At 37.1% G+C, this 24,440-nt stretch overlaps 1 protein-coding gene across 1 annotated transcript; it reads right to left on the bottom strand.

Annotated features, from left to right (window-relative positions):
- Positions 1–118: 118 nt before the first annotated feature.
- Positions 119–15,363, bottom strand: LOC107823569 (putative ethanolamine kinase). Its single transcript, XM_016650255.2, has 11 exons — positions 15,215–15,363; positions 13,529–13,620; positions 13,215–13,321; positions 9,226–9,331; positions 4,534–4,656; positions 4,292–4,383; positions 2,048–2,132; positions 1,292–1,397; positions 1,100–1,166; positions 545–637; positions 119–461 (listed from the first exon to the last, which is right to left on the bottom strand). The coding sequence occupies exons 1-11, from the start codon at positions 15,346–15,348 to the stop codon at positions 336–338; spliced, it is 1,131 nt and encodes a 376-aa protein (XP_016505741.2). The 5' UTR covers positions 15,349–15,363; the 3' UTR covers positions 119–335.
- Positions 15,364–24,440: the final 9,077 nt, after the last annotated feature.

Raw genomic sequence — 24,440 nt, 5'->3', positions numbered from 1 at the left:
GGGGCTGTGAAATCTGTAAATTTAATCATGCTGAATTACCAAGCACTAATATGGAGAAATAGTTTCTCTTGTTTGTTTTTTTGTTGCACGGAAATTGCGGAGAAAAAATTGTACTTCATTTGTTTGACATTGCATCCCTTTGAGCTCGAACTTTGAATTACAAACAAGTGTTAACTTTTACATGATTTTGGCAGAAATAGAAACGAAAAAAGAATTATTTTGTACTATCCTACTTGACTACAGCAGCAACAATTTCCAATTTGCAACAAATGAGATCTAAATATGTGTCAATTGACAGCTTTTAAGAGTTTCTGGAACTGTGCTAAATGAAACTTTCACCATGCTCGGGCTTTGAGAGATGACTTGGCTAAAGAGAAACAGTTTTCCTTCTGCTTCTTGTACTCATTATAGCGCAGGAAGAAATAACTGATGTAATCAAAATCAATGGGTGACATTTTCGCCTGGGAATGGCAAAAATAAAAAAGATCAAAATGTAAGGTTTTCTTTGGACTGCATCCAAATATATATAGCATAATAATATTACCTGGATCAAAGCCCAGAGAGCCCAGTATAGGTGTGAAGCAAGCATGTAACTACTGGTCTCAGCATATAAAGCTTCAAGGTCCTTCTCAGATAACTGTAATCAAAGAGCAACTTCAGATGTACTTTGCCAAATGTGCAACAGTTGCAAATTATTGAAGAGTAGCTCTTGGGAGTAAAAGAGGCATTAAAGAGTATTATTTTCCAAACATCACTAGGTGCATGTAAAGCTCTCTGATGAAAGAAAATTAATTCTTCCGGACTTGATTAGAAGAAAGTCTTTCAAACTTGTAGGACACTAAATTATGACGCCGTCATAAAACCTTCATTTTTGGTCAATTAGATTAGGCTTTCTCCGAAATTGTTTTGCACAAGCTTTCCATCCATGGAACTTCTCCATCACTTTTGCTATATTATAACCTCCTCTGTAGCCTTTCGAATGTTTCTGAATTGTTTTTGGGGGGGGCTAAATAGTTACTTCAGAAATAATAGCACTAGACATGTCCACTCAGCTATACAACATGCACAAGTATAAAAAGTTCTAACATTCCCCATTTACCTCATTCGATTGGTCAGGATCCAAATAGTGCCTGAAGAAATGAAACTGCTCATCCTTACTTGGATATCTATATATTGAACCATCTCCAAAATTAGTCTTCATTTACAACAAAATATCACCATAAAAAAGAGGGAAAAAAGGGGACTGGAGGACAGAGAAAAAAAGATATAGAGAGAGGGAGATGCAACATACAAGCTGTAATCACAGTCATAGCCAGCATATTCATTGAAGTGATTCCCTAGGTCAAAACCCCTATAATTGTAGGATCCGTACTCAAAATCAATGAAATACAGCTTTCCTGGTTTTTGATAAAAAGAAATGAGGTTAGTACAAACAGTAAAGTTCAGCGTTAAATCGTAACTAAGAGCAAACTCATCAAGCATTATTCCAATACGATAACAGACACCAACATCAAATTTAGAAATGTAAATCATTTGATGCAATCCTAAAAACCAGGTTAAAGACTTAAAAGATCCTTCATATATATTTCTTAATGGGATAGACTATTTACTTGATGATATTAATCATTTGGAGAATTTGTCAAATGAAACGCATAAACGGAAGCCGGAGTGACCTGGTAATCCATTGAAAGACTTATGTTGCGTCTATAACATAAGAGTATAAGATTCGCATTGCAGAAAATTAGTTCTCTTACTAAACAAATAACCTTGAGGAAGACGAACAAGAATAGTGACCAGAAATAGGATCATGTAGGCATAAACATTTACAGAAGTAACACCAAATAGGATGTCCGCAATGTGCATAAACAAACAACGTCATATAGATAGGGTTTTCTTCTCCAATAGACGAAAAAGCATATGGAGGTTCAGAATTTTATCATGAGAGGGGAGTGCGGGAGAACAAAGGAAGTTCTAACACAAAATGTCACAACAGAAGAAATCACCTAGATCAAGATGTAAATACAGTGGAAAGTTGGACCATAAGTACCTGTATCCTCATTAAGCATCAGATTTCCAGAAAGTAAGTCATTGTGGGCAAAAACCACTGGGGCGTTGAGACGGTTAGTCAATTCCTGTTCCAGAATTGCACGTCACTTTTGAAACATAAGAATATACCATCCAATACATAGCTATTTTAATACAATGCCATTCTAGCCCAATGCCAAATTACACTTTGTATTATCATCCGCTTTACGTCAATGTAAGTATTTAAGCAGATAAATTAATCATAAAGAAAACTCCTCAAGTTAACTTACATATATTTCAGGTTTATTAAGTTCAAAACTATTTTAAAATTTTGGAGATGTAAGACAAGCCAAGAAATATACACCCTATTTGGAAAATAAGTTCTCTTAACTTAGAAACGTACAACATTTGATCTATGCCAGCTTTTGGAAGTGCTTAACAACAAGATAGATGTAAAATGGAAATATATACAAAGTCATTCAATTTGAAGCAGTCTGCACCAAAGCATGATGGGAGGTGAGTCTACACCTAAAAACATCTTTGAAGTTCATAATGCCGTAGCTGCCATAGGAGATGCCTAGATCCCTCCAGGAGATAAAAAGAGAAAAACAATAGTTGACTTCAGAAAGTGATGCACTGGTGATGGTAGGCTAGAATCACGTGTTTTAGTCGTAGTTTGCACTCTAATTACTGCACTTTACTTGTGTTTGAGCTTAAAATGTTAGTGTATTGTACTTATTAAGTGTTTTATGCGGTGAAGGAAGTGATTTCGAGTTAAAAAGATATTCGGGAGCTAAATTGAACAAGTTGGAGCTTTGAAGTCTGAGTAAAAGCCCAAGTGATTAAACCGGGATCGCGTTCGGGGGTCGGGAACCAAGTCTGGATGTCAAAACGCTAACAAAACAAATCACTCTGGAAAATTTGTACTGCCGCGCCGCATGGGGCGGCGCAGCAGTGTATTTCTGTTGTTGCCCGTCAGAAGCTGCTCTCTGAACTTCTCCACAAGCGCCCCGCATGGGGCGGCACGCCTGTGCAATTTTCTCAAAGTATTTGTCCTGTTTCGGCTAGGAAAAGGTAATTTCGCCTGGGCCCAATCTACAGGGTATAAATACACCAAAAAGACGTTTTTGAAGGGACTTTTGACCGAGGGAACTATTAGAGAGCATTGGAGGCTCCAAGACACAGGATTTCATCATTCTTCCATCAATTCAATACACGAGTTTGGAGTGTAACGTTGGATTAATGTTTTCTATGTTCTTAAACTTACTTGTGATGACTTTCTTCATATCTATGGAATAGTTTGCCTTAGGGTTTGACATGATTTGGTAATTTGGTTGTTGTTTATGGATTTGATTACTATTTAATTACTTGAATTTGTTGGAGGAGCTTTAATAGAGTTGTGATTTTATTCTTTATAGTGTTTAATCGAAAGAGGAACATCTTATTGAATATCATTGCAGCGTATGCCTTAGTTTATTTTGGTGATTATTTGAAGTAATCGAGAGAGCTTTTTGAGTTACCGTTTAAATTAAGATTGAGAAATATTCATGAAAAGTTTCTCTTAGATCATTCCTACCAATAGATTCTTGCAAGTTTCGCCGCACATCACATTAGTTTATTTGAAAGATTTAGATTTAATCGAGAGGAGTCTGAATCGGAAGTATAAACTAACCACCTATTGAATTCGTGATAATCGATAGAACCTCAAGAGTGAAATATAACAGTATCATATCCAGAATAACAACCTTGCAGCTATCACATCAAACCATTGTTCCTCACATTGATAAGAAGCCGACTTTGCTAATCTCTGATTTGTTACAGTCAATCGCCAATTGCTTTACTTTAGTAGTTAATCGTAGTTTATAATCATTACAAATCAAGTTTTGATCATCCTGAATAGCGTTAAGCTAGAAATTACTTGAGCATTGTCTAAATCCAATCCCTGTGGAGACGATAATTAATCTATACTCTCTTTGGCTAGCGAGCATTAATTTCGTGTTGCGCTTTGCGCTCGTCAACTGGGCATCTTATAGCGCTATTGATTTCTCCAAAAGGGGGTGAACGGAAAATTGCTAGCTTATGGTTTCAAACTAGCATATCTGTGAAAGCAAACTGATATAATACAGATCAAGAAAAACTTTAATTCCTTGTAGGATTGAAATTTGCACTGTTATGAAGAAGAGAAAGAAAGAATCCCCTCCCCCAAGTAACAGCAAATAATAAATAGAATAATAACCAACTGCAGGCTCATGGGAAGTTGAACTACCTTGAGCGCTGTGATTTCATTATGAACTTCCTGGAACAAAATTGTCTCATACTTTGACTTCTTCTCACCATCATCAAATTGGAGAGTTGATGCTGCAAAAATGGAAACACGCTCAGGCATGAGATGGATCTTTCATGGTAGCAGTTAATCTGATACAAGCTTTCCAATTATTGAGACTACTAGGAAAAATGATGTCTCAGAATATATATTTGTAAAGGAGTATTCAGTAAAGAAGGACACACCTTTTCTGAAGAACTTGAGCACATCATTCCACAGTTGAGGTTCTTTGGAGCCTGGAATTTCCACCTGATGGAACTTTCGAAGTTGCTTTGCTATTTCAGCAGCAAGCTTAGGATTTCTCATGTCTGTGAAGAAGTTAAGAAAATGGCAACCAATATGCATATTATAATAACAACTGAGGTTGGGAGAAGTGAAAACTGTAGGTATCCCTGAAAAACCGAGGGCCAGAAAATTATTTCGACAACCCCAAGATACACATAAAGTAACACGTAAGTGCAACAGGCCAAACAAAAGCTCTTGTGAAAAGACTTAAAAGGCAACTTTTGTATTCTAGTCCTGCCGCACGGGCTTATAAAGCTTTCCTTTCTAAAGCTCTCTTCTCAACCTAGTCCATTCATAAGTTTTATAAGATTCAGAACACAGCCTTCTTTTCTATTAAACTACTTCAGAAGAAGAAGAGAGGCAGACACAGAAAGATGACGAAGTGACGATGTTGATCAGGCAAAGAGAGATGAATCTTGAAGAGAGGGTTGTACAAATGAAGATGGCTGGTCAAAAGTAACAGGCTTAGGATAATTAACTATCTCGAAAGACTACATATCTTTTATGCTCATTTTGGTTGCTGATTATAAAAGCAATACCAGCCTATGCAATAAGCATCTTTTTATTTCTTCAAATTGGACCAAATAATATTACATTCTTTAAGAGATCTAACAACTACTACAGCATGAAACATGGACAGAACATGTCAAGCATATGGTATGGACTATTTATTACCAGATGTAGCTCTTTCAGCCCTTATGTGGATTCTTTGGAGGGAGAGGAAAAGAGAACATTTGAAGAGGTGGAAATGAGTCAGTACAGTGTAGAGCATATCTTTTATTTTTGGTCAATTTTTGGTGCAACCACAAAGTTCTGTTAGTATTGATAATTAGGCTTCATTCATAGAGAATATTCTTTTTCTTTAGGTTTTTACTTTTTGTAAATAACTAGTATACAGGATGTTCCCCATAACATCAATAAATAATGGGAAGAGGGCCAAATATACCCCTCTACTTTCATATATTGTCTACATTTAACCTCCGTTATACTATCGGGCCAAATTTACCCCTACAATCAACAAATTTTTAAAAATACCCCTTGATCTATTAGTAATCCAAAATCTCCCAAATTCTTTTTATTTAAATCACTCATTGTTCTTCTTGCTCCATTATTTTCAAAAATTACTATTGATGTGAATGCTAAAGTTATTAAACTATACAAATTATTCATATTTTTTTTAAATTACCAATACACCCATTTCTCTTCTTGTAATAAATAAAATTGGTTTAGAATTTTATTTATTTTTAATCATATACACACCGTATAATTTAGTGGGTTTATTTATTGTATATTATATGCAGCTGATCATCATGTATGTACATGTATATTCAAATATATTTTGTCATTGCCTGGTTAATATAGAGTTCGATCGACTAACTTAAGAGTGCACATTGTGTAGGCATTTAATTAAAGCAAAGTTGAATTAGACAATGTAAAGTCTCCGAGGAACTTCAACTTCAATCACTAATACTTGCAAAGTCTCCATACATTTGGTGCAACGAATTCATTAAAATTGGGATGTTGTAAATACTTTTAGAATTTAAAAAAGCTACATAATTTAGATTTTTCAATTTACTATACTTTGTTTATTCAGTTGTATTATTTAATATTTTTTTCTCTTATTTTTTTTTTCTCTAATTCAGAAAGCAAGTAAATGCCAATTATTTCAAAAATAGTGGACCAAGAAGAACAACAAGTGATTTAAATAACAGGATTTTGGGAGATTTTGGATTACTTAACAGATCAAGAGGTATTTTTAAAAGTTTGATGATTGTAGGGGTAAATTTAGCCCGATAGTATAACAGTAGGGGTAAATTTGGCCCGATAGTATAACAGAGGTTAAATATGGACAATATATGAAAGTAGAGGGGTATAAAAAGGGAACTCTTTATTAGATGATTGGTTGTATAAAAGAAGCTAGAGCATCCGAAAGTCAAACCTTAAACCGAAGGGAATAAATTTGCTTTTGAAGGTTTGACTAAATACATGAAGTTCTCTTTACACAAAATGAAAACCAATAGGGAACACCACAGCATAGGATGAAGAAGGATTGGAAATTATAAATTCAATGTTCACTTTCACTTTCACTCTTCAACAAATTTAACTACTTAACAAGTTCCTTCAATATATATTTCTTTAAATTATGGTTCCGTGAAGTCTATAAATATTAAGTATTATGTTTCTCAAGAACCTTTGGAACAATTGACATTGAGAGTTCAACCTAGTAGAATATAGTGTACTTGTAGAATGTTGTGTTTGCTGTTAATGAAAGATTGTTGAAGGACTTCGATGTGAACAGAGGGCAACAACGTGTGCTATCCATTTCACATCTTCAGTGTGCGGATGATAGTCTCACTTCTCCTGAACCAGCAGCATGTCAAATAAAGTACTAGATTGATTCTGAATGTTTCGAGGCTGTCCAAAAGACTTCATGTTAATTGGTCAAAAAAAATCAACTACTACCAGTCAACTCAGTGCAAGATTTACAAGGCCTGGCAGCTATTCTTGACTGTCGAACAGAAAGTCTTCCTACGGTTAAATTGGGTCTGCCTTTTGGGGCAAAGCATAAGTCAGAATCTATATATTAGGAGGTGGTGGAAAGATGTGAAAAGAGATTATCCAACTGGAAGAAACAATACCTTTCTCTAGGGGGACACTTGATTCTTTTTAATAATGTATTGGATTCAATGCCAACAGATATTATTTCTTTGTTCCCAATGCCTGTTAAGGTAGAAAAGAGAATTGGCAAGTTAAGGAGAGGTTTCTTATGGCAAGGCATCAGAGAGGAACTTGTCAAGTGGAGCATTATCAATGTAAAGAAAGGAGGGTTGGGCATCAAGAACTTATTAGTACAGAACAGGAGCCTTTTGATGAAATGGCATTGGAGATTTAATGGTGAAGACAATGCTCTATGGTGGAAGGTTATAAATACTCAAGTTTGGTCAAGAGAATGTGCAGAGTTCAAAATGGGCCCTCCACCACAAGGAATAGGTGTGCAGAGAAATATTAGAGCTCTACAGCAAAGTTTTTCTCATAATATAGGAGTCAAGATAGGCAATGGAAGAAAAGTCTCCTTCCAGCAAGATAATTGGCAAGGGCACTCTCCCTTTAGGGATCAGTTTCTCACTCTTTATAAATTTTAGACAGGACACCAATATTACACTATCACAAAGAAGGGAGGGCAACACTTGGAACGTCACTTTTAGAAGAAAATTTAATGACTAAATAATTAGAGTGATTGAAGAATTTTTCAGTTTTTTATCAACATTCCAAGGTTTTAGCTATGAAGATCGACTAATTTGGAAGGGCCAGGCAAATGATTCCTTTACAGTTAGTTCATGCTACAGCCCGTTTTATTTGCCTTGGTGATAGATGTTCTTACGCGGCACATTCAAGGGGAGGTGCCATAGTACATGTTATTTGCGGATGATATAGTTCTGATTGACGAGATGCGAAGCAGTGTTAACACGAGGCTGGAGGTTTGAAGACAAACCCTTGAGTCAAAAGGTTTCAAGTTGAGCACGACTAAAACAAATCACTTGGATAGCAAGTTTAGCGACGTCACTCCTCAGGAGTGACGTGGAAGTGAGGCTAGGTTCACAAGTCATCCCCAAGAAAGGTAGTTTCAAGTAACTCGGATCTATTATCCAAGGTAATGGAGAGATGGACGAGGATGTCACACATCGGACCGAAGCGGCGTGGATGAAATGGAGGCTAGCTTCCGAAGTTCTATGTGAGAAGGTGCCACCAAGACTAAAAGGTATGTTCTAAAAAGTAGTGGTTAGACCGACCATATTGTATGGGGCGCGGAGTGTTGGCCTGTCAAGAACACACATGTCTAGAAGATGAAAGTAGCAAAAATGAGGAGGTTGAGATGGATGTGTGGACATACCAGGAGAGATAAGATTAGGAATAAAGATATCCGGGACAAAATGGGAATGGCCCCATGGAAGACAAGATGCGTGAAGCAAGGCTGAAATGGTACAAACATGTGAAGAGGAAGTGCATAGATGCCCCAGTGAGGAGGGGTGAGAGGTTGGTCATGGTGGGCCTGAGGAGAGATAAAGGTAGGCCTAACAAGTATTCGGGAGAGATGATTAGGCATGACATGGCGCTGCTCCAGCTTACTGAGGACCCTTGATAGGGGTGTGGAGGTTGACAACTAGGGTAGAAAGTTAGTAGATAGGCATGTGTGTCTCCTTTTCATGCCATAGCATTAATATTAATATCGTATTTTCGCAGCTTCCTATCCGCACATTTCTTTAGACATATGTTGTTTCATTCGTTTTGATTATTCTATCACCTTATCACCTTATCTCTTTATTCTTGTTGTTGTTACTACTTGTTATTTCTGCCTCTTTTAATTTTTCTTTGAACTGGGGGTCTATCGGAAACTGCCGCTCTACCTTCCAAAGGTCGAGGTAAGGTCTGCGTACATAAAACCCTTCCCAAACCTTACTTGGGTCTTTGTGGGATTATACCGAATATATTGTTGTTGTTGTTGCAGCCAAAAGTCATTTACACTAAACCATGCATAGTGTGCACTACAGGCTACATATACGCTACAAGCGGAAGTTTGATTAAATGCCTACCTGAGGGCGTTAAAGTTCGTGCATCAATAAATGACTGAACCATGCCATTCCCAAAAACTCCTAGCAACTTGGCACCAAACCCAGCAGCTGAGAGGTATTGAATCGCCTAAAGACAAGTACTTAAAGTCATAAAGTGCGTATGCTTCATGTCCCCTAGGAGACATCCCATAAAAGTGTGTATGACTCATGGAGATGGCCGTAGTTACAAGAACTGAATCAACAAAACTTCTAAGTTCAAAGTTCAATAGAAACATCCACTGAAAATACAGATTTCACCAACGAAGACGTGGAATTATGGGCTAAAATTATGCAAGAAATAATGTATTAACTGATCACAATAAGTTTAGCACAATGTAGTCAAAATCTAACAAGAAATATATCCGAAAAAGAAAATTAAACCTGCATTAAGATCAATCAGAACATTTAGAATCAAACAGCCGACTTCTTACATAAAATCTGAAGAATAATATATGTACAACTTCTGACAATAATCTATGGCAGCCCGGAGCACTAAGCTCCCGCTATGCGCAGGCAGTGTTATCAGGTCTGGTGGGGCTTTAAACGCAAAGCGCAAATAAAGCATGGGCTTTAATGAAGAAAGACGTAAATGGGGAAAAACTATAAATACATATATATATATATATATATATGTGTAGTCCTAGACTAATATGGAATACAAAATATATGGACAAAGAAATTGAAGAAAATTTATGATAAAGTAAAATATCAATTGTTTAGTGTCTGTCTCTTCAGGATTACGCTCATTGGCAAGGAAAAATATGCCTTAGAGCCTTGATGACAACACTAAAGCGCCCGCTAAGCGAGGCGAAAAGCTCAACATGTTTTGAGCCTCGCTTCAGGGCTTAAGCGCGCTTTAAGCCCGCCTTTGATAACATTGTGCGCAGGATCCCGGGAAGGGCCGGACCACAAGGGTCTGACAATAATCTATACTATATTAAAAGCACGATGCCCCTTAGCGAAATATCGTTCGCCTTTTTACCCTTTAAATAAATTTCACATAGGACAAACTTGTAATTTAAGTTATTTTCCTAAAATTTAAGACTTTAAAATCAATTAAATTTTTGGTAATAAATTCTTCCTTATTTAAACTATGTAAAAAGTTTTTTCTTGAACCCTCCTAAGTTTCCAAGTTTATTCTAAACATTTTACGCATCGTTAGGGAAGTTTTATTTTCAAGTCTTTAACTTTTTTTATTCTGTTAGAATCGATTTAATAAACTTAAAGATAATAAAACTCAACTTTATTCAATATCTTTATAAGTCTAATTTCACCACAGGCTTATTGGCTATTCTGGTAAGCAAAAAAGAAATATCATGCGACATAAAATTTTAAATAAATACTTCTTCTGGATTTTGGTTCGCGGTCAAAGAGTCTTTTTTATAATTTTGTCAAATTTTTATCGTACCATTGCAATGAATGAAGAGAGAAGGAGAGAAGTTATTAAACTATCCAATGTTAAATACAAACCAAGAGGACTTTTCCTATTTGTTGTTGAAGTTCATGCAGCAAAAAAGGATCAATTATAGGCACCTTCCACTCAATTAATTCTAAATTGACCCATAAGAAAATTTTGTTAGATTAAATTATTTAAATTTAACAGAACATATAGAGGTTGATACAGCGATGTTAAAAGCGATCGCTTCCTTGCTTAAGCGAGAAGAGATGAGAAGCGAGGCATCTGGTGCTTCTCTGATCTGAAGTATATCGGGTACACAAAAGCGATCGCTTCCCCTGAAAAAGCGAGAAGCGAGGAAGCGAACAAAGCGACAGAAGCGAGCGCTTCTCTTTATAACTGGGCTGCCAACTTTAATTAATTAAAAAGGCTCTCCTCCTCCTCCTCCTCCTCCTCCTCCTCCCCTTCTTTCACTGTTTCAGTGTCCAAATAGCAGCAAAATGCTGGCGAAATTATTTTTTCCCCTTCAGTTCTTTTTCTCATTCTCCTCTTCTTCATTTTCTTTCACTATTTCAGTGATAAATTGCTGAAACATTTTTCTCTTCTCCTCTTCATTTTTCTCATTCTCCTCTTCTTCTTCTTTTTCTCATTCTCCTCTTCTTCTTCATTTTCCTCCTCCTTCTTCTTCTTCTTTCACTGTTTCAATGTCCAAATAGCAGCGAAATGAAGAAGAAGAAGAAGAAGAAGAAGAGAATGAAAAAAAGAAGAAGGGGAGAATGAGAAAAATGGAGAGGAGAAGAGAAAAATGTTATGAAAAAAAGGGTAGCATACTTACTGCATTTTTTGGAATACTTACTGGGAAAAAAAAATTCCCCTTCAGTTCTTCTTTTTCTCATTCTCCTCTTCTTCTTCTTCTTCTCCTCCTCCTTCTTCTTCTTCATTTTCTTTCACTGTTTCAGTTATAAATTGCAGCGAAATGCTGCCCATTTTATGGCATTTTTCATACCATTTATTCTTAGTTGTCTATGCAGTATTTATTTTATTGCCATTCTCCTCTTCTTCTTCATTGTCTATGCAGTATTTATTTTAATTTTTTTTTTTTAAATTCCGCTTCACTTCGCTTTTCCTTGCTTCACGCTCTTCACAACACTGGGTTGATAATAAGGAAGAAACATGAACCTATCATACTTGATACTCCTAATAAATATGAAGGAGTCATTGACTAACTCCAATTAAATTTCTTATATGATAACTAAGCCTAACAATATCGAGTCTCTTTTTATTTTTCGTATTTTCTAATTTGAGTTCCAATAGGAATAAAATGAAATTCATATTATAATGGAGCAAATAGAATTCCTTTTTTAAGGCCATAAAAAATATAATATCATTGCATGATATTGAGTACAAGTTAACATATTATTCTATTTTGTCTAAGCTACTCAAGCAAATGCACAACTCATATATAGAAGTTATGATAACGCATTTGAATACTTTTGTATGACATAATTGTTTTCTTTAGTAATTGGTTAAATGTGACCAATATTCATCATTTTCAAGAGCTTATGCGTCTTTGAAAGTATTTTATAACTCAATCACATAGTTCAATAATTTTTTGTATAACTTTTAAAATTTTATACTCATTAATATGAGTATACGCACAACGCGCGTAGTCTGAAACTAGTTATTGAGAATAAAAATTACAATTAGGGATTGACATGTAGATTTCGTGATATAAATGTGCTCGGATACTTGGAGCTGTTTGTCAAAAATATTTTCTCCGAATGAAATAATTGAACCAGTTCCCTCCCCCTCTCGTTCCCCTCACCTTGAACAATACATAATCGAAAGTGCAAAACCAAGGTGTGCTGCCCAATTAACTTGACAAAATATGATACTCCGGTTGTTCCATCTTCTATTACATTATTACTATTTGGAGAGTAAACAATTTTTTCTTAGCTTACAATTTTCGAACATTATAAATGTAGTCTTATACTGGATTTGTCTCTTGCAAAAATGCAGGGTAAGAATGCGTACGATAGACCCCCGGGAAGTCCTCGTGTTGCATTCCTCTTTTCCCCACTTGTGGGAATATACTGGGTTTGTTGTTGTTGTGTATAAATGTAGTCTTAAATAAAAATTATTTATACCACTTTTATGTAGTCTTTAGATATGGACACTTTATTTCAAAAGTAATCAAGGAATCGATGTCTATACCAACAGTAAAATACTTTGAATTGTACTCTGAAAACCTTTCTTCTTTTTTAAGATAGGGGGAGTAGTTTTCAAAATGATTGGGCGGTTGACTGGCTTATTTGCCCACTGGGAGTACAAGACTTCCATGTGAGGTCTACTGTATACTCTTCTTGGTAGCAATCACACTTACAGATTAGAGGAGATCAGCAGAAGTTTATGAAGCAACACCAGTTTGACAGATCAAATAACCTTGTAGTTTAAAATGAAATACAGGTCATCCAAGTACGGTTAACTTAATTTACTCAAAAGTCAACTGTTAGCGCTCCATATGATAGGAATACTGCACGGAACAATATAATCAATAGAAGCCTCAGAAACTAACCTGTAATTCTCGTTCACGGTTAATGACATATTCAGTATTAGGACCATATAACCTAATTGTCATATTGACATTCTTTCCTTCATCTTCTCTTACAGATACTTTTAGCACTGGATAAGGAAATAGAATATTGTTAGGACATACTACAATCTCAACTGATATGTTAAGTCTTACAAATTTTCGGGCAATAAGGATTTTGAAAGTAAGAATCAGTGTTTTTCATGGGAAACAACAAACTGCACTTAATTTTAGCATGATAAGTTTGGAACGAAAATGAATGCTTACAAATAGCAAATTCTAACAAAATAAATACGCACATAGATTTGTGATGCCACCAGACACTGTCTCAACAGAAAAGTGAGAATCATCCAGATCTAACCACTGATTGAACAGGTCCTTGCAAAGTTCTCTGCATAGTTTCCAACCAAGTTCAGAAACAGAAGAGGCTGAACAAAAATCAGTCTCAATATACAGGTGCAGGCCTATGTATTATATATACGTTTGAGTGTGGGAAGAAATATAGAGTGCATCCACTTTAGATACCTGTTTCATCAGCCTGTTAACTATATACCATTTAATTTCACATACAGAATTAACCAGAGAAAGACATTTTTCTTTATAATAGTGGTGGCCATACAAGCTTATGCACCTAGACTTGTTCAGTGGATACCTGCTGCCTCCTAACAACGCATGTGGCAGGTAATTTACCATGTAAGGCTTAGACAAATGGAAAGAATTCACCTAGAGCCACCTCCACTAGGATTCAATCCTAGGTTACCCAGGTTGTTTCCAACTCACAGACCGCTAGACCACCACCTTGGAGGCATAACTAGAAGCCACTAAAAGAGAATAATATTGTGTTTTGATTCTTCTCAAAACTAAAATCCACCCTTGAATAATACGTCCTTTCCGTCAAGCTAAGTAAAATAGATAAAGTTATGAACTCATAGCTAATAGTATAAGCTTGCTAAAAATTACTAACATTCCACTAATATTTCTTTTTGAGAAGGTAACAGATTCCAATATATTGATAAAATGGTGTGTGATGCTCTAGGAGCAAGTGAAATACTTCAAAATAAGCAAATACTGATTCTATACATCCAACACTTAGAATTCTGGTTTTCAAACCATAAATGAGGATTTATAATGAAAAATCTACTCCCTAAATGATAAAACATCACTTCGACATGTAGTATCATGAAGTTTTTATATCATATCTAACAGTGTTATGTGTCGATAACAGACTGAAGAGAACAATAACCTTATAGCTTAGATAAAGTCAACCATTTTACACTGGTCACAGTAAGTTAATGTTAATTGAACAAAACATCTGTAACCGATATATCAATCCAAGTCAAATTAAACTTTTCTTAAAGTGAAAGAAATTAACAAGACCTCCATCAATCCTGCTACTCCCTCCGTCTCTATTTGCTTGGCATGGTTAATTGGACACACGGTTAAAAAAACAGAACAAGACTTCTGCACATACGTTAACATAAATAAATACAAACCCTTTAGCAAACTTTGTTTGTATCTAGCGGCGCTTACAACAATTGATGTCAATAGCAAAATGGAAAAGTAAAAAGTTATTTATTACTAAATATAGAAAGGTACCAACCACTTTGGGACATACAAAACTGAAATAGTACCCAAAAATTTGAGAGAGATGGAGTATTTTATTAGTACTATATATAGAAAGGTATTAACGCTAGACCTTGATTAACTTTTTCTTCAGCTTCACAATACTTTCTGTCTCAAAAGCAAATATCAAACTTCAACACAGACGATCTTAATTCTCTACCTTTGTCTCTTCGTTTCTATAACGGCAATATCGAACAATCTTGCGGGGCGTAGACGACCTAAAATCTTAACCTAAGGATGTGGACCTAATTAGAACCATATTTCCTGAAAGCCAGCTAATGAGCTCCGGTGAAACACAAAAGGATATAAAACGGATCTAAAGCAACGAAAATGTGCACAAAATAAATATTTCGAAAACGTACACGATTTTGGGCTTCATTAGAGGAATAGAGAGAGAGTGATCGACGGTGAGGAGCGATGATGGAATCTTGGAGGAAACGCTGTGGCGAGCTCCCTCTGCTACTTCCATGGCGTTCCAGATCTTCGCTGCCCCCATGTCTTTGCTAATACTATTATATATATATATATATATATATATATATATATATATATATATATATATATATATCACTTTGCGGGTATTACCCATATCACTTACTAGATGCCATTGGTCCCGCGCTATTTGGGGCCCAATAATTTGTGTTACACTATTTCTAATCCAAATTCTAGTTTGTATTAAACCCAAATTTATAGTCTCGCATCCTGTATAAGATATTAATACCAAGATTTTGGTATAAAATTTTATTCCGCTATTAATTAATACTAACAACCAAATATATAATCTCAAATTTTACACTGAAATTTTGTATAATTATTTCGATAACCAAACATCCCCTTAGTAATTATAAGAATATCTTTTGTCTGAAATTATCCATTATCTTTCTTAATACATGCAAATAAACATGGAAAACTCTTATAGATGTTGTATATAGTATCATTTATTAGAGCAAGGTTATGAAAAAAGCATGTTTTTTTAGTTTATTAAAATGACATTTATTTTGGATCAAATATGAAAAGCTAACATATACTTATTTTGAACCGGGAGAAATAATGGATTTTACTCGAGCATATATTGTTTGTCATTGTATAATGCATATCATATTGTTTGTCATCGCACTTTAGCTAGATTTAAAATACAAACATGTACAAACCACATTATCTAAGTAAAACTTCTAACATTTGAAGAAAGCAGTGAACCAAAGTTGTAACGACCCGACCGGTTGCTTTGAGTATTACAACCCTACTTCCCCATTTTCTGCTCAAATTACACTTTACAGTTGTTGTTTGACTTGCCGGGTAATTGGTTCAGGTCCGGTGAGGTTTTGGAATGAATTGAAACACTTAGTTCCAAGGTTTAAAGCTTAAGTTAAAATAGTGGCCGAATGTGGACTTATGTGTAAACGACCTCGGATTCGAATTTTGATGGTTCCAATAGCTCCATATGGTGATTTTGGACTTAGGAGCGTGTCCGAAAAATTATTTGGAGGTCCGTAGTGGAATTAAGCTTGAAATGCAGAAAGATGAAATTTTGTTGTTGCTGTGCTCGATGGTTGCGGGATTTGAAGATGTACCTGCATTCCTGCTATAGCTGCCTCTTGTTCAGGGTAGCCTTAGATTTATAAAAGCTCTGTTTATGTATTATTCAAACAGACTATGTATTTATTTTATTTCCGCTTTGTATACTCTATTCTTAGAAGCTCATGATTTGTACTACCAGTTCTTGGGGAGATGTATTGATTTTAGATATTTTCTTTTAATTAGTTTCACTGGAATTGGATAGATGAAAATTGGCTTACCTAACGGGTTGGGTTAGGTGCCATCACGACTAGTAAAATTTTAGGTTGTGACAAGGTGGTATCAGAGCTCTAGGTTCATAGGTTCTACAAGTCATGAGCAAGTGTCTAGTAGAGTCTTGCGGATTGGTATGATGACGTCCATACTTATCTTCGAGGGGCTACAGGGCATTTAGGATATATACTTTCCATTTTTCTTTCCTTATCGTGCGAGATTGATTCAGCTTGAGACTTAAACTCTTTGAATTCCTTCCATGTATTCATATGCGCACATGAGCGCTCAGTATTAGTTGTGCATCGTCGTCTTGTGATTCTATGAACGAGGTTCGAGGTGAGTATTTTGTGTTTTGGTGGTGGGCCAGTCTGGAGGACTTAAGGCCATGGTTAGACCGCAGCTTAAGCTCGGTAGCTTCAGTTGTAACCTGTATAATTTGACTCATATGTCCGGTAATGACCCTGTAGTGGAATTTATGGCTCGATGAGCGGTGGAATGGCTTTGTGATGAGTATGATGTAACTGCGGAATGTGTTAAGACGATTTGAATGTGACGAGAAGTGTTTCCTTGAAATGTAAAGGAAAGTCATTGGGTGCTTGATTTTCGTTTTGATGTGATGTACAATATCGAGTGTTAATGTTTTGAAGGATCTTTCACGATTGTTAAAATTTTGGGACTAATTTAAATTCTCATGTCTGGTTAGTGAGTTTGGACTCAGATAGACTAAGTGATTGAATAGTAATTATGGTTGCGAAAAGATATAACAAGACGCCAATTTGAGGCTAGGGAGGTGGGTTATCTCCTGGAGAGTAATCTACGTAGGTGTGTTCCTTGTAATGTGAGTGGAGGGTTTCTTTTCTGCCAGTGGGGCGTATGTGTGGAGATTTAAATTTGAATTTGGCTGAGAAAGTCAACCTGAGTATCAAGAGAATGATTGCGATCTTAGCGGATGATTTGGGGCATTTTTATGGTTGGCATTACATGAGCTTGAGAAGAATTTTGTGGCACTGACTACGGAATTATGACAGTAATAGGGTATGGATATTGTGAATTATGGAGTATTTTAATCTATGGCTTTGAGCCAAGTGGGGGAGCCTGCTATAGACAAATCAATTCATAGGTATGTGTCAAATTTTGTTTGGGTCTAAAGTATACTTGGGAATCAGTAATGACTTGCAGAGGTGGAGTTCGAAAATGACTAGAATAAGGAAAATTCCTAGTTGCTCATTATATTGCATGGATGAGTATATGAAAAATCGTGGGATGAGTGATTTGTTATTGGTGAATGATGTAGTGCCCACGGAGTATGAACTTGGTATATGGTGTTAAAGTAAAGTTACTTCTTTAAGTGTTGTGGTGCTAATGGAGCGCATGTCTTTTGGCCCATTTGGGCGGTGCAATTAAATTTGAGCAAAGTGGGTGACTCCCGAGAAAATTTCAGTGGGTTTGAGAATTATATATAGCAATTGAGAATGTTTCCGGACTTATGTATGGATTAAAAAATCCGAGATTTGCGTTTGATGGTGCCTGGACTTGCGAAAATTCTATATGAATATGGATTCTACATTTTTTGTGTAAGGAAGATAAGAAGAGCAATTTCAAATTCACATAATGTATTTTTAGAGCGAGTGTTATAGTTGTGGTATTTTTGAAGGTGCTTAAGAAGAATACATTTGTTTATGGGTCGTAGGGCATTGTAGTTCTATGCTAAGGTTTGTAGGGTGAGTTGTGGGTAAAGATCATGGTATTTTAGCAAGAAGAAGTATCAATCTGAAGACAAATTCGGAAGGGACTCGGAGAAAATAGGACAACTGGGTAGTAGGTTGGATCAGTATGGTAATGGATATGATCGGTTCTTTGGGTGCTTATGATGTGGGGGTTTTCTATAGGTGCTTTGTGGCAATACACCTGGACTTGGCGACCTGCGTGGCTTGGTCGAGTTAGAGGAATTTAGTTTTAAGGGCTTGATTATATGCAAATGGATTTCAAAGTATTCTTGATGGTTTCTACCGGTGTGGAGAACGTGTTGTGTATTGTGATTTCCTCATGGAAAGAAGCAAGAGAAAGGTTTCTAACTAAAATGGTATGTAAATTATTGGTGACTCAAAGTTGATAATAAGATTCTTGTGCTTTTCACATGATGGCAAGATAGATGTTATGTGTTGTACGAAAGCTAGATTTTCATGTACAAGGTGGCAGTACAGTCCTGAAGAGAAGGTAACGAATGTTGGAAAACAAGGACGGTTTCAAATAACTAGATAAATACTATTACTACTTGGTGTTGTATGAGAAATGGGGCGGACTTCAGAAGGCGCATTGTATTTTGACTTACGGATGTATAAATTAGTATTGCGGTACTCACATGGTTGATAGACTGCTGATATTCAAATTTTGTCAAGTGGTACGGAAGAACTTTCAAAGTATTTCTCGTGGGATGATCGTGTATGAGAGAGGTGTGGAGATGGAATCAAATATGGTGATTCGCGTGTTCTATGGATCTGGAGATTGGGAGTTCCCAGGAGCAGATTGTTTCATAGTTGTGGACTGTGAAGTTGTGGCCGGAGCTAGCCGGATGATGAAATGTATTATGATTCAGTCATTATGGATTTTCGGAGGGAATTTTTACCTATTTGTGGGTAACCCGAGTTGATTTGGGGGTCCTTAGGCAGGCCCATTTAAGATGTGTATTCTACACTGAGCCGGAATGGTTGGCCTCATACTGCTATTATTGAAGGATGTGTCATTCGGTTAATGTTGAACTTATTCGTGTTCTCAAATGATCTGTGAGTTACTCATTTATGCCACGAAGAGTTGTGATTCATTGGTTATGTGCACAGATGGTGCAGTTATATTTGAGCTTTATAGTAGAATTTGAGTGTGATGAGTACTTGGGTATTGCATGATCGATAGCATAATGGTTATGTCCTTTCAGGTTTTGTGTGGTATTTTTGTCATTTGCCTCTCCGTCGTTATTAATTCGGAGCAGGGTGGCTCGGAGTATATAACATGAACCTCGTGTTAGAATTGGATGATGGTTCTACAGTGTATGATGAATTTTCAACGTTTCGTTGTGGAGGTACTTGTTAATCTGGCGGGGCAGTTCTCTCATTTGATTCATTTTTCCATGGCTGGGTACATTTGAATTGTTGCGTATTGGTGCACGGATGGCACGAGTTGTGGCTCTGAGTTATATTGGTGAGACATGTCTATGGAACAATTGTGTTTAGTAATATAAGGTCATTGGACCTAGAATGGGTACCATCAGGTTTGATTTCGGTATATTCGGGAGTATAATATTGAAAGTCGGCTCAGAAAGATATTATGGTTCTGATTGGGGCGAGAGGGCTCCATGACTTGTTGATCTGGTAAGTGGTCATGAATTTTCGCGTGTTTCTTTTATTATCAACAGTGTACGAAGGTTTTGGGATGAGGTTTGTTTCGATATGGGTTTAATACTAGTATGCAGTTGGTTTTGGAGTAGTCACTGCGATCAGGAATGGTGCTACGGGCAGGCGAGTTGTGTAATATATTGGTTGATTATATCCGTGTTTATAGTTATAGCTCGATGCAACTTGTTGGGACTTATATGGTGTGTAAATGTAGGATTTGTGTCTTGAAAGAAATTCTAAAGGTTGGAAATTAAACTTCAAGGTTTATGGGATAAGGTTAAATTAATGATTTTTAGTTGCATTGTGTAGTCAAGCTTATGTGGGATAGGGTGACATGGGTTCACCCCCGGGTACGTGTGTGGTAAGATGGAATAGTGATTTGATGGCTTAAAAATAACTCTTGGCACGTTCGAGGACGAACGTATGTTTAAGTGGGGGAGAATGTAACGACCCGACCGGTCATTTTGAGTATTACAACCCTGCTTCCCCATTTTCTACTCAAATTACACTTTACAGTTGTTGTGTGACTTGCTGGGGTAATTGGTTCGGGTCCGGTGAGGTTTTGGAATGAATTGGAATACTTAGTTCCTAAGGTTTAAAGCTTAAGTTAAAAAAGTGACCGGATGTGGACTTATGTGTAAACGACCTTGGATTCGAATTTTGATAATTCCAATAGCCCCGTATGGTGATTTTGGACTTAGGAGCGTGTCCGGAAAATTATTTGGAGGTCCGTAGTGGAATTAGGCTTGAAATGCCGAAAGATAAAATTTTAGGTAATTTGACCGGGGGTTGACTTTTTGATATCGAGGTCGAAATATGATTCTGAAAATTTGAATAGGCCCGTAATGTGAAATGTGACTTGTGTGCGAAATTTGAGGTCAATCGGACGTAATATGATAGGTTTCGGCATCGGTTGGGGAAGTTGAAGTTTCAAAGTTCATAGGCTTGAATTGAGGTGTGATTCATCATTTCGATGTTGTTATGTATATTTTGAGGCCTCGAGTAGGTTCGTGTTATGTTATGGGACTTGTTGGTATGTTCGGACGGGGTCCCGAGGGGCTCGGGTGAGTTTCGGATGGTTAACAGATCAAATTTGAACTTAAGGAAATGTTGGGGCTGTTGCCTACTGGTGTGATTGCACCTGCGAAGCTTTTGATCGTAGGTGTGATGCCGCATGTGCGCGATATCAGTCGCAGAAGCGGCCAAGTGTGGAACTGGGCAGTGCTCGCAGGTGCGAGGAATTTGCCGCATCTGCGAGGCCGCAGGTGCGAAGGTGTTGGCGCAGATGTGGACTGGGGCTGGCGTGAGGCTACTGCAGGTGCGAAGGGGAATGCGCATCTGCGAGCCCGCAGATGCGAGAATGGCGCCGCAGATGAGAGATTTTAGAGGGCCGGCTGTTTCCGCAGGCGCGCATTTTTATCCACAAAAGCGGATGCGCAGGTGCAGAAATGCCTGGGCAGTGTTTAAAAACGAGGGTTTCCGAGATATTTTTCTCATTTTGGACATTTTGGAGCTCGGTTTGGGCGATTTTTGGAGAGGAAATTTTCCACACAACTTGGGGGTAAGTGTTCTTAACTCCCATATGATTATATTCCATGAATTAATCTTTATTTTTGATATAAGATTATTGAATCTTCAAGAGAAATAGAAGAAAATTTCTATAATGTCACAAAACGAATTTTTCAAGTTTGAATACCGATTTGGTATCGAATTTGAGTGAAATTAGTATAGTTGAACTTGTAATTGGATGGGTTATCGTATTTTGTGAGTTTCGTCGGATTTCGAGATGTGGGCCATAATTTCGGATTTTTTTGAAAAATATTAGCAGTTTGATATGGAATTAATTCCTATAAATTTTGTGGACTGAATCAAATTAATTGTGATAGATTCGAACCATTCGGGAGTTAATACGCGCATAATGGGATTTCTGGAGCATTGTGTAGCTTGGTCGACATTAGATTTGGCTTGTTCGAGGTAAGTAACTCTTCTAATCTTGGAGATAAGGGTATGAACCCTGAATATATGTATTATGTGAATTGTTGGGAGGTGACGCACATGCTAGGTGACGGGCGTGCACTATAGATTTTGTGACATAATTGCATCTGTGAAATTTTGTAGTTAAATAATCTTGGCATTTTCCATGTGGTTTTATGAGTTAGAGAAATTAAGTTGAGAAGCATATTAAAAATCATGATTGAGGCTATGTGCCAGTATTATTGGGACCCACATAGGTCATATTGCTATGAATTATTTGTTTTAAATTGAAAATTCATACTCAGTCATATTCATTTCATTGCATATCATAACTCAGTTTTATGACTCTATTTTAATGCATATAAATGTTTTGGGTCGAATGCCCTGTTTTACTGAAATGTCCGAGTGGCTTGAGAGGTTTATGATTGAGTAAGGCCGAGGGCCTGATTTGTGAGGATATTTATGGGATCGGGCTGCATGCCGCAGCATGTTGCATATTTATGGGATCGGGCTGCACGCCACAGCATGTTTGATATCGGCCGAGGGCCTGATTGTGAGGATGAGTGTGGATCGGGACTGCCCGCCTGTAGCATACTTTATTATTATAGCACGTGAGTTATCCGTGCAGCACATGAGTTGTCCATGCAGATTATAGCGCCTGGGCTGAAGGAGCCCCTCCGGAGTCTGTACACACCCCCGACGAGCGCAGGTACCTACTGAGTGCGAGTGCCGAGTGCGGAGTGACTGGGAGGCATGAGTGATTATGAGGTATGCCCGAGTGGAAAGAGTGATTGTGAGGTATGCCCGAGTGGCACGAGTGACTGTGAGGTTTGCCCGAGGGGCTGTATATGAGTGATGTTCTGTCCGAGGGGTTGTTTATGATTTTATCACTAAATTGCATTGCATTGGCATGCACACATGACATACGGGCATAGAGATGTATTTTTTCTCATGCTGTACAATATCACATCATTCATGATTTTTCACACATTTTGATAGATGGGCATAGTAATGCATTTGGTTTATATGGGTTATCCGAAAGGAAAATGAAATATCCTATTTATTATTGAAAAGATTTTTGGAGAAATTTATTGTTTTCAAACTATTCATATTATTGGTAACTTCGGCAAACGATTTGGGTTTTTACCGATGTATTTGAAAGAAAGAACTACTATTTATTTTGAAATCATTATTTGACTGAGTATTTTATCCCTGAGTTACTTCTGGTATTATTTGCTTTGTGTTGTTATGGATTGTTGTGGACTATTGGTTTTGGATCCGACCTTGGTGGAAACTCGTCACTACTTTCAACCTACGGCTAGGTTTGTTACTTACTCAGTACATGGGGTTGGTTGTACTGATACTACACTTATGCATATTGCGTGCAGATGTTGGCTATTGTTGTTGCTGTGCTCGATGGTTGTTGTAACGACCCAACCGGTCGTTTTGACTTTTAGAACCCCGTTCCCCTAAATAAAACTTCCCGTATGTTCTTTAAATGATTTATGACTTGTGGGATGGTTGGTTCGGGATTTGGAAGTGTTTGGGTTGAAATCGGAACAATTGTTTCCTTAAGTTGGCTTTTAAAAGGCCAAGTTTGACTTCGGTCAACTTTTTGAGCAAACAAACTCAGATCAGTGTTTTGACAGTTTCGGTAGGTCCGTATCGTAATTTGGGACTTGGGCGTATGCCCGGAATCAAATTCTGAGATCCCTAGCCCGAGATATGGAATTTTGATTAAAAATAAAATTTAACTTCAAATAGTGACCGGATGTCGAATTATGTGAAAACGACCCCGAAATAGAATTTTGATGATTCCAACAGCTCCGTATGGTGATTTTGGACTTAGGAGCGTGATCAGAATTTTATTTGGAAGTCCATAGTGAAATTAAGTTTGAAATAGCTAAAACAAGAATTTAAGTTTGGAAGTTTGACCGGGGAGTTGACTTTTTGATACTGGAGTCGGAATACAGTTCCAAAAATTTTTATAGCTCCGTTATGTCATTTATGACTTGTGTACAAAATTTGAGGACAATCGGAGTTGATTGATAGATTTCGACATCGAATGTAGAAATTGAAAATTCTTAGTTTCCTTGAGCTTGAATTGGGGTATGATTCGTGGTTTTAGCGTTGTTTGGTGTGATTTAGAGGTTCGACTAAGTTCGTATGATGTTTTAGGACTTGTTGGTATATTTGATTGAGGTCCCGAGGGCCTCGGGTGAGTTTCGGATGGTTAACGGATCACAAATTAGACTTAAACAGCTGCTATAATTTTTTTCTCTTATGCTCGAAATTCTGGCTATGATCGGGCCCAAAATCGAGCTCCCAAGATCGAGCTCCCAAGATCGAGTTCCCGAGATCGAGCTCCCAAGATAGAGCTCCCGAGATCGAGCTCCCGAGATCGAGCTCCCAATATCGAGCTCCCCGAGATCGAGCT

Source organism: Nicotiana tabacum, chromosome 13 (assembly GCF_000715075.1).
Source record: "Nicotiana tabacum cultivar K326 chromosome 13, ASM71507v2, whole genome shotgun sequence".
NCBI lineage: Eukaryota > Viridiplantae > Streptophyta > Magnoliopsida > Solanales > Solanaceae > Nicotiana > Nicotiana tabacum.
This window is presented reverse-complemented; position numbering and strand designations above follow the sequence as displayed.

Excerpts from the sequence above, each read along its gene's own strand:
- LOC107823569 (XM_016650255.2), bottom strand. The coding sequence starts at position 15,348 with ATGGGGGCAGCGAAGATCTGGAACGCCATGGAAGTAGCAGAGGGAGCT. Across the intron at positions 1,167-1,291 it reads TATGACTGTGATTACAGCTT|ATATCCAAGTAAGGATGAGC; the intron begins GTATGTTGCATC and ends TTCAATATATAG. Across the intron at positions 638-1,099 it reads ATCCTGACCAATCGAATGAG|TTATCTGAGAAGGACCTTGA; the intron begins GTAAATGGGGAA and ends CTTTGATTACAG.